Source organism: Glycine soja, chromosome 15 (genome assembly GCF_004193775.1).
Source record: "Glycine soja cultivar W05 chromosome 15, ASM419377v2, whole genome shotgun sequence".
Taxonomy (NCBI): Eukaryota; Viridiplantae; Streptophyta; class Magnoliopsida; order Fabales; family Fabaceae; genus Glycine; species Glycine soja.
The window spans coordinates 42,262,996-42,274,084 of NC_041016.1; the positions used below are offsets into that span (position 1 = coordinate 42,262,996).

General features: G+C 29.8%; 1 protein-coding gene across 1 annotated transcript; it reads right to left on the reverse strand.

The window, feature by feature from the left end:
• Positions 1 to 201: 201 nt before the first annotated feature.
• On the reverse strand, positions 202 to 3,398 carry LOC114387290 (WAT1-related protein At5g07050-like). Its single transcript, XM_028347446.1, has 7 exons — positions 3,073 to 3,398; positions 2,903 to 2,965; positions 2,669 to 2,785; positions 2,039 to 2,285; positions 1,722 to 1,883; positions 1,189 to 1,340; positions 202 to 712 (listed from the first exon to the last, which is right to left on the reverse strand). Exons 1-7 carry the CDS (start codon positions 3,279 to 3,281, stop codon positions 433 to 435), a joined length of 1,230 nt encoding a protein of 409 aa, XP_028203247.1. The 5' UTR covers positions 3,282 to 3,398; the 3' UTR covers positions 202 to 432.
• Between the last annotated feature and the right edge of the window lie 7,691 nt (positions 3,399 to 11,089).

Sequence of the window (11,089 nt, forward strand, 5' to 3'; positions counted from 1 at the left end):
GGATAATATACTTTTTTTTTTTTATTACATACATATACATGGTTTGCAACATTTTAAAACAATTTGACTAATTAATACAAGAAAAGTCCAACATTTATCAGCCTCAGTAAAATCTAAATCAGGCAATAATATTTCTATCCAAAAAGAAAAAAAAAACATGAGTGAATGAAATATATAATAGAGATTAGAGAGGCCCGAGGAGAGAGATAAGCTTTATGATTCTCTATTCTACTTTGACTAGCAAGTTGGAATTTTTTACATATTTATATATGTTATATATTGCTTAAATGCAACAAACAAGACCCTTTTGGTAGCAAAGAAAAAAGAAAAAAAAAAGAGAAAGGAGAAAGGAATAATTGCTAAAAAGGGAAAAATGGGGTTGATGGAACATACATTTAAAAAACATTAATTCCTATTCACATTCCAAATTACTCAAGTCTTTCTCTCTTGGTTAGCTTTAGTGGGAAGCTCTGGAATAGGCATAGTTATTATGTGTGAAGAGAGCTTGTTGTTGTTGGCTTCTCCTTTCTGACCATATTTTTCTTCAGTAAAATTATCTGTGGCATCAATCATTGGCCCTGCAATTACAGCAATTTGAGCATCTTTTACAGGCAAGGGAATTTCATCTGCCACTTTGCTCTCTATTTGTTCTTTGTGCTTTCCCCACAGAACTGAGTATAACCCTATAACGATTAAGATGGCACCAATTACACTGCAACCACACGGGAGAAACAAAGTCTTTTGTTAGTTTGGAATGAATAGACTATTTCGATTTTCATAAAAAAAATACTTTCAATACATTCTTTCACAAGTTTTTTAATATTTTTTTATTGATTGAAATTTATTAAGTTTGTATTATAAGAAATACTCTTAATATACTTAAAATTGGAATTGGAGTTGGAATGTAAGTAATGATTTATTTAAGCAAATAATACTTATACTTTTCTAGTGAGTGTTTGATTTATATTATTTTAGTAAAATAATCATTTATTTCCAAATTCTTATAATTTTTTTATAGAAAAAAGTTATTTATTTTCCAAAACAAAGTTTCTCAATCATGCTACAAGTCAGTCTAACTAAAAGACGATCGATATATATATGCCTACCACATACTTTAATTTTAATAATGGTAAAATTAATTTTGTGAACCATATATACTTGCTAGAAGAGAGGCCAATAGAAACTTACCCTCCAAGATAAATTTGTTCCGCAAGGATGAAGGATCCCATGATGGCCACAATGATCATCATTAAAGGGCTAAAGGCAGTTGCAAAGACAGGTCCTTTCATCTTAATTACCAGTCCTTGTACATAGTATGATATGCTTGATGTCACAATCCCCTAATTAAAGTATACCAAAAAAAAAAAGAAAGAAAAAAGAGAAATACAAATCCCATGTTACAAATTGAAAAAGAAACTTGACAAAGTACTTTACAACAAAATTAAGGTTTAATTATTTATGTAGCCTTTATACTTATACATTTTTGTCCCATACGTAAAAATTATTTGTTTTAGTTTCGTATATACATTTTTAATCTATTTTAGTTCTGATGTTTAAAATTGTCGAGACTAAAACAAGTTAAACAAGTGTATATAAAAAGATTAAAATAAATAATTTTTAGGTATAGAAACTAAAATCTAATATATATTAGTATAGAACTAAATGTGTAATTTAAATCTAAAATTTATTTATGGAATTAGATGAAGTTCTTATATTCTTACAGCATATGCAGCAGCAAGTAAGCTCACATCCCAGCCAATTCTCCATACAGAAGGATTGTGTTCAACAACAAAAGTAACAGCAATAGCTTGAAGAGTGCCAATAAAGCACACAAGTGAAGTTAGACTTAACTGATGATTCTTGTACGTCTGAATAGCTTTGGCCTGCCCAATAGCAAGAAAATAAAACAAAGGTCAATTATTTGTGTGACACCAACAAAAAGACACACTAGCTAGCACAAAAAGCAAGAGAAAGAGAGACACCATCGAAGTTAGCACATTTTTTTTTTCTTTTTCTAGCTTCTTGATGTCTCACTTACTTGTAAAACAAATAGGGATGCCCAAGCTAGGGTGGCAATGATAAGAAAGGTGCATCCTAAGAACCAATCTTTGTCAAATGATTCTGTCGTGGTTGTTGCATTGGTTTTATTGTGTGGATGTTTGGCCCATACCATCTCCACTATAGGACCTCTATATAAGGTCATCAGCATAGCCCCTGCCACTGTGACTAATGTTCCCACTATCTTTGCCATGCATCTCACCTTCTTTATTTCTATCTTCTCCATCCTTTTCAATAACAACAGTAAAAACAATTAGCACTTCTTACAGATAAGAAAGTGAAACTTAAACCATTTGTCCCCTTCCTAGTCTTTTTATTTAGTTATGGTAAAATATATTTAAACTCCTTAAAATATTTCAAAATTTAATTTTAGTTTCAATAAAAATTTAATATGATTTTAGTCCCAATATTTATCAAAAGTGATGTGATTGTAATCCCTCACCCGAAACTAAAACCTTGTTTTGTTAAAATATAGGAATTAAAAACTCATTAATTTTTTATACAAGCTAAAATTAATATTTTGAGAGATAAAAAACACATTTAGTCTTTTTAGTTGTGTTAGTATTTTCCAATTAGAGACCCTTAAGAAATCCGGGTTTAATTAATTTACCGGCAAAACACTGCCATCACAAAAGTCATGGCTGGAAGCATGTTGCTCATTGCACATGAGAAGGTTGGGGATGTGAGCTTCAACCCAGCATAGTAGAAATTTTGATCAATCACAGGCCTGTTTTATTAATCCAACACAAATTAATAATCATATTAATATATGCATTTTCATACTTCATATATTCACCTTGCGGTGCTATATAGAATTGTTAGTGCATTAAACTTGGAAACTAACCCAAGAAGAGCAAGAATAAAAATTTGCATGAAAACTGGGAATGTTATCTTCGGTTGACCTTTCCTGGAAAATTGAAACAATGAGTAAGCATTAATTTGCAAAGCTTTATGACAAAAACTAGTAAAATGACAAGGTGATGACACTAGGGTTTATGTTTATTTTATATAAACCTTTCAAAAATAATGGCAAAAGGAGCTATGACAGCGGTGGCAAAAGCGTGGCGATAGACCACAAGGACATAGTGGCTCATGCCTTGGTTGAGAGAAACCTTAGTGATAATGTTCATGCCTGCATAGCCAAATTGTAAAGAGATCATGGCCAAGTAGGGTTTAGAGCTTGCAAAAACATTTGCACAACCTCTAAGCTTTTCGGTGGCCATTTTATTTTTCTCTCCTTTTGATTAGAATCTTGAGAAAGGTTGAGTATTCTAAAGAGAAATTAAAGAGGAGAATTAAACACTTGAAGAAGGCTTGTGTTACTTCCTAAGAAATATCATGGGTAGGCTCATGCTATTTATACATACACCAACAAGGAATCATATGGTTTCGTCATATGCATGTACACGTAAATGTTTATTGCAATATGTCTATCTTCCTTTCTCCCTTTCTAGCTAGTGGGGCTTGGGGATATTGGAATGGGGGGCAGCTCGACAATGCATATATTAATGACTAGGTAGACATATCGAAACAAAAATGCTCAAGTAATGTGATAATGGAATGAAAAGTGATTTATATAAAGTAGGCTTTGAGTATAATAACATCTTATTAGAAAGTTAACTTTATCGTTCTTTTGCAATTTTTTTGCTGCCTAATTGTACTATCCATTTTTTAAATGAGATCCCACTTCTTTGGTTCGCAATTGATATCCTACAATTCTAGCAGGGTTGCCTAATAATAAATATAAGAAATAGGCTAATCAATGATTGGCATAACTTTACAAAAATATTAAGAAGATTATAGAAGTAAAAAAATTGTAAAAATGAGTGATTTCTAATAAATTTTCAGTAGTCACAAAAAAATGTTGGAAAGAAAATATAAAAAAGGTATCGCTAACATTTCTCTTAAATATATAAATTCCAATTAATTCATTCAAGTGGTATATATCTTTTCTTAAGTAAGGTTATAAATTTGAGTGTTGTATACCTGTACGAATATATATTAAAAAAATCATTGAAAAACTGAGTCTACCACACTGGAAATATTTCTGATTATAATAGGATTAATTATTATTGGACAAAAAATATCGAATACATTCACTACTACAAAACTACAGAAAAGAAGAGGAGAGTGCATGATTTTTGTGTTTTGGAGCGAAAACGACCTTCTAAATCAGTTCTAATTTTAATTGACCCAAGAACAATAAATCAGTTATAAATAGGACTGATTTATACGCATAATCTTTTTAGAATGATTTTAATTTTAACTAATTTAATAAAAATTAGTTTTTGGATCGATTATCTTAGAATCGATCCGAAAATATTATTTTTATTTATAAAACTGTCACCACGATTTTTTTTAACAATTCTTGAATAGTTGATACTAAAAGCAGTTGTAAAATGTGTTTTTGCGCACTACTAATTAATATGGTATATATGTACTAATGAGAGGAAAGTCTTATACCTACTTTCAATAATATTCCAATAAATTATATATTTTTATCATATAACGAGAAATAGACCTCATTGTTATGCGTATGATCTTTATTAATTTTTTTTTCTGTTTAACACTTAATAAAAATATTATTAGAAATTTTAAAAATATTTTAAAAATATTATCAAATATGAATAAATATTATTAATATGTTTTCCTGATATTTTATCAAATATTATGTATAATATATGTTATTAAATTCTTTAGCAATATGATTATATAATTTTTGATAAAATATCACAAAAATATTTTAGTAATATTTAATTATATTTTTCAAAATATTATTAAAAGTTTTCAGTAACATTTTTATTAAATATTATAAAAAATGTTAAATATCAGATTTGTAGTAGTGTGTTATATAGAGTTGCTGGCTTCCACCAGCTTCCAGCCTTTTTTAAATTGTAATGATCCCAAATCGCCGTGATGGTAATCGAGCTTATGCCTTAAGCCATATAGTGCTAATGATTATGGAAATTATTAGAATCCTGTCTTGATGAGAATCAACCGACACCATATGAAAGAAGTGCAAAATATTGGCGGTGTCAACTGCATACTCTCGTCGATGTGAGCTTTTAATTTTGTAGTAATTTGATTAGTATTATTTCTTCTTCCTTTAAATTATTATTTTTAATTATTTTTGTATTTATTATCTATTATTTTAAATATAAAAATTAGATTAATAATAAAAAATTTAATTTTCTTACTTCAATAAATTTTTAACTATATATTTATCTTGAGAAAGATATGATATTAATTATTATTTTTAAGTAATAAAAGAGATGCTGTAAAAAAAGTGATAAAAGAGATGAGGATGGGAAAAAAGATAAAACAAATTAAAGAAATTTTAGAAATAATTCTTCTTTATTAATTGTATTTCTTAATTTTCTTAAAAAAATTATTGAATCTTGAACTCATAAACTCCTAAATATTTATTGAACTACTTTAGGGAATTAGATACAAAAAAATAATAAGATAATCTAAAATAAATGATAAAAAGTATAGTTATTTAAATATAAGAAATTTAGATAAAAATTTATTGAGTAAATACTTGCAAAATTCATGAAAAATTACAAGAAAATAAGGAGTTTGCCTCAAAATTCAGTTTAAAGTTTTTGATGTTCCATTTTTTATTTCAAACGCTATATCAGCGTATGTAATTTTTACCGTGTTTTCATGTGATTTTAAATTTTTTTAAAAAAAAAACTACCCAACAATGGTCTCAAAGCTCAGCTAAGGTCTTGCAAGGACTGGTAACTATATTTGCAACTGATTACAACTTACACAAACCAAAAATATATTTAATCCATAAATATAAATATAGGTAGAAATAAAGATATATAAATATAGATTATTATTATTTATATTACATAAATAGAGATATTTTTATATTACACATTCATATTTATATTTAATACATATACTTTTTTTAATGCAATACATATACTGTAATTAATTAATTTTAATGTATATAGCCATTGTTTTCAGTTTTCATTCACGTTCAAACATGAAACCCTAAAAGGCTACACTGATAGTTTTCTTTTGCTTTGCTGGGACATGCACACTGCATGTTGGTCCTCGTCGTCACCGAGAAGGTTGAGTACGTAGTACCACTCTCTCTTTCTGAATCTGTGTCCCCTTTTTTTGTTTTTAATTTCTTTTGCGTATAGTCTCGTAGTATAATATAAGCTAGGTCATACGTAGGGTGTGTACGTGCATGTTTCACATTCTTTCCTTTCTTCCAACTCTTGACACCACCGTCACGATCTTTCTCTCAAATCCGTGGCTGCTACTGTGGCACTTCATCCTTGTCCTCCACCTCCACCACGAAACCCTTCTCTGAAACGCCTGACCCACAACTCCCAGTTCAAGACATGGTAAACACCATCGTTCACCGCGTAGTTTGTTACAACGACGTTGAAGAGTTTTAGAGCATGCCCAAGTTGAAGAAGGTAGATATTTTGGAGAATTGCGGCTTCGAGTTTCCTCTCACGGCGGTGTGTAATTTGGAGTATCTGTGATTCCATATATCCACATGTATGAAAGCAAAAGGAAGAAAAAAAGACTTATTTTAATTGTTTCTCCAAGAAATTATTGTGTGACTATTATTTTTCAACAATTTAATAAAATGTGATTGTTGCATGCCAGGTGAAAATTGACCAAGATCATAGACACGCTTTCTTCGATCAAAAGTGTTTTCTTGTGTTTCACAATTTGATTCATTTGGAGCTCAACTTTGGAAGCTAAATTAAGCGGGGTTTCGTGTTTGGAATGTTCAAGCGTTGTTCCAAACTTCAAACTTTGCGGCTTCGAGTTTCCTCTCACGGCGGTGTGTAATTTGGAGTATCTGTGATTCCATATATCCACATGTATGAAAGCAAAAGGAAGAAAAAAAGACTTATTTTAATTGTTTCTCCAAGAAATTATTGTGTGACTATTATTTTTCAACAATTTAATAAAATGTGATTGTTGCATGCCAGGTGAAAATTGACCAAGATCATAGACACGCTTTCTTCTATCAAAAGTGTTTTCTTGTGTTTCACAATTTGATTCATTTGGAGCTCAACTTTGGAAGCTAAATTAAGCGGGGTTTCGTGTTTGGAATGTTCAAGCGTTGTTCCAAACTTCAAACTTTTCTGCTTCATCATATGCATGAACTTTCCTCTTCCGAGATTTGGTATTGTCCATGGTCTGTTCATTTCTTCACAGCTTAGAAACTGTACTATTATGAACTATAAAGGCATGGAGTATGAGCGGCTATTTGCGAAATACATGATACAGAATTCAAGATCTTTATAGACCATGGCAATAAACAATTTTCTTGACACTACATCTTTCTCAATGGAGGAAGTGCTAAAAGAATTGCAAAAATTGGCCACGTGCCGAGGAGTTGCGAATTAACTTTTTTTAGTTGAAGAAGATATAATCAAGGTTACATAATCCAAGGAGTTGGGCATTACATGAGCATGTTAATAATGAGTCAGTACCTAATATTCCCTATGCAAGTTAAGAATGTTACATAATCAAGCTTGCTTACACTTGAATGAAATACAAAATATTTGAATGTTACTTACTTGGCTTCACCTTGACAGATTACACTATTAGAAAATAGGTTTTTAACATCAATTTTTTAGACTTTTAACATTAGTTGTAAAAATCAATGTTGAAATTCACTACACAACATCGTTTCTTCTCAAAATTGATGTTGTACGATAAGAAAATGAAAAAAAAATGCAAAAATAACATTGATTTTGACAAAACGGTGTTGTTTTTGCATTTTTTTTAATATTTTATCTATTTTGTTAATACTATCCAAATTGAACCTATAAATTGAAAACAAAACCAATCCAGATAGTTCAGGCAGTAAATGATATTGTACTGAAATTATTATTGAATAATTACTATCCAATAATGAAACAATAATCTCAATACATAAAATCATCTATAACTGAAGCTAAACATAACTCTACAATTGTAAAATTCCTTAAACACCTAGTGCTTCATTTTTAACTCTTAGAAAATATCTTGCTCATTGAATGCGAATTGCTTTTATTCTCTCTGGTTCCAATGCTCTCGGATGAGTAAAATACTGCATGATATAATAAAACATAACTTAATCACGGTAAATAATAACAACTATAACAAATAAAATTAGTTTTGAAGTAAATAATTGCCATTCCCCAATTATCCTTAAAACCTCCTAGGACTATGGTTGACATCTAATGCATCACGTAATAGTCGCACTCAATACTTCCTCTTACCTATTATAGTAAATTCAATAAGATATTCAAAAGTTATCCCAAAATTAGTGTACATAGTAATAAAATGTCATTTTTAAGAGATCAAACATTGTGTAAATGACTTATTTTAATGGGAATCCATTTAACATTTCCCTTGGATTTACTTCATTGATTATTGTTAAATCCCTTCAAAGCAATGTTAAGAGAAAATGCATGCATATTATACAATTAAAATATTGATATCAAATACTAATGATAATGTAAATTAACGTGTTACAAATTAGAACTAATATATTAATCATTCCTTTTAAGTAGTTGTCTTACTTATTGTGCAAGAAACAGAACCAAGCGACAACATTGTCCTAAGGACATATAACCACCAGTTTCCAATGTTCATTGCATTGGAGAACATTAAATTATTATTATAATGGATACATCATTTAAATTGATTTGTTCAATTTTACTTACCCATTCAAATAGTCTCTTAGCTAGACATCTCTTTATGAATTCGACATCTATTTCTTAATATAATCTTTAAATTCAAACTGTGATTACTCAGATCTTTGTATGGATTGTGGCTCAAGGAATCCATACATAGAGACATTCCCCGATCCTAGACTTAACTCATTCATATGCCTATTATTGTTAAAATAAAGTAAAGTATGCATCAATCTAAAACAATCAATTAGGTAATAGATTGTAATTTAATGTTACTTACATAATCCACATTTGTATAATAATGATGTTCAAAAATTGACCACCATGTGCTATTTCCCCAAAATCTTCATGCTTTATGTGCAAGGGGGCATTATCATTGTACACTCCAAACACAATTGCATCTCATGACTATTGAACCAGTGGTCTCAATAACTTAAGAGGGGGGTGAATTAAGTTTCACAATTTTCCCACCAACAAACTTTAACCCCCCCCGCCCCCCTTTTAAATGAAAAGAAAGATTTTTCTCCTTTAGAGTGGATGATACACATTGAAGTTCCTGGATAAACTCTCAATATATTTGCAAGTGTTTGCCCAAGAGTTGTTGAGAGGGCATTTGGCAATGAAGTTCTCTTAGAATATCTATCTCTTGCTTTTTGAAGTCAGACATACATATATATAAGCCCTCCGTGTCTTCTCAAAACGGTTTAAAGAGATGTGCCACACATATATATAGGTCCTTCGTGCCTTTTCAAAATGGATTAAAGATATGTGTCTTTTCAAAAAATTTATTTATGAAATTCTTCACTGGTAATCGATTACAGGTTGGTAATCGATTACACAGTTGTATTTTGAAGGGTTATGACTTTTCAAATTGAATTTCAAGAGTTTTGTTGCTGGTAATTGATTACACATCAATGGTAATCGATTATAGCTTTTAAATTCAAATTTCAAAACCCTTCTAGAAGCTATTTTTTCAAAATTGTCTTATGGTAATCGATTACGCTACCTGGTAATCGATTACCACAGCTTTGGATGTCTTGAAAATACTTTGTTTTGAGGTAAAACTTGATCTTGAACTAATCTTGAAGCAATGCTTGTTTGTTGAAGCAACCTTGTATTAATCTTGAAGCAATGTTTAACCTTTGAATGTTTATTGAAGTAATCTTGAATGCAACCTTGTTTGATTATTCTTTGACATCATCAAAATCTTGTATTCATACATTCACAATGACTCCTGCATAGGCTTAAAGAAAAGCTGTGAGATCATTAATGTCATTTGATAATTATGTTGATATTTTATGACAGTAATTATAAATTAATATGATATTTTGAGCATAATGTTTATAATTTAAAGTATATAGTGAGCATAATATAACTATTTATTTTCATTAATGAGTTAAATCATTAATTTTACATATTTGGTGATGTAATTTAAAATATAATTCAAATTTAAATTAATATCATTAATATTTTTATATAACAAAATTTAAAATTTATCATATACTAATAATTTATAATATATTCTTTATAGTACACAGATTGTTATACTAATTATTAAAAATATTTAAATTGCATATAAAATGATTGAGAAAAACTACTTAGAAAATGTTATATTAACATGACAATAGTAGAATTAACAAAAAAACAATATGACAACAATCACCAACGTAATCTTCGACAACTCTCTCGAAAAAAGAATACTTTAATGCCACATGTAATACTTAATAATTTTTTGAAGCAAATGGACTTATTGCATTTCTTTCATAATAAGAAAAAGATACAATTAGAAATATGCTCATAAACATGGTGGCTAGCATGAAACCTAGATGTCCTAGTTAGTGCGTGAGCACCTTGGTTGGCTTGCCTCCTAATGAAACTCACCCTTGAGTTTTGGTTAAGAGAAAGTAAATTTTTACATTTTGCAAGAATATAGTGAAATTTCGAGGACCCTTTTAATCTAGTTTTCATCACATTTGCCATGACTTTGCAATCAATTTCAATGATAACATTGTTGAGCTCTAACTTTGTGATCCATTGTAGTGTTTTCATGAGTGCCCACCCTTCAGCTTCATGAGGCTCTAGCTTTCCACTTTGTGTAACATATTTTTCTTTTATAAATAATCCATTGTGGTCTCTGAACAAGATCCTCTTTCCAAAAGAATCGGTAGTCTATGAGTACAACTGCATCTACATTGACTTTGAGGAAGTTATGGGTCGGCCTCCTTTCCCGCCTTAGATAATTGCTTGCTTGACCAATGATTAATTTTCCTCTAGAGCCTTTCTTTCAAAAAAACCAAATATGGATTTCTTTTTCCTCCCAATAAGAGAAGGGAGACCAAGATATTTTCTAGTTCCAAATAAAT

What these genes read in the sequence shown, in the direction of transcription:
- LOC114387290 (XM_028347446.1), bottom strand. Translation starts at nt 3,281, where the DNA reads ATGGCCACCGAAAAGCTTAGAGGTTGTGCAAATGTTTTTGCAAGCTCT. An exon ending in TTTGCCATTATTTTTGAAAG is followed by an intron (nt 2,966 to 3,072) that starts GTTTATATAAAA and finishes TCAATTTTCCAG; the next exon opens with GAAAGGTCAACCGAAGATAA. An exon ending in TTTATTCTTGCTCTTCTTGG is followed by an intron (nt 2,786 to 2,902) that starts GTTAGTTTCCAA and finishes TTAATAAAACAG; the next exon opens with GCCTGTGATTGATCAAAATT.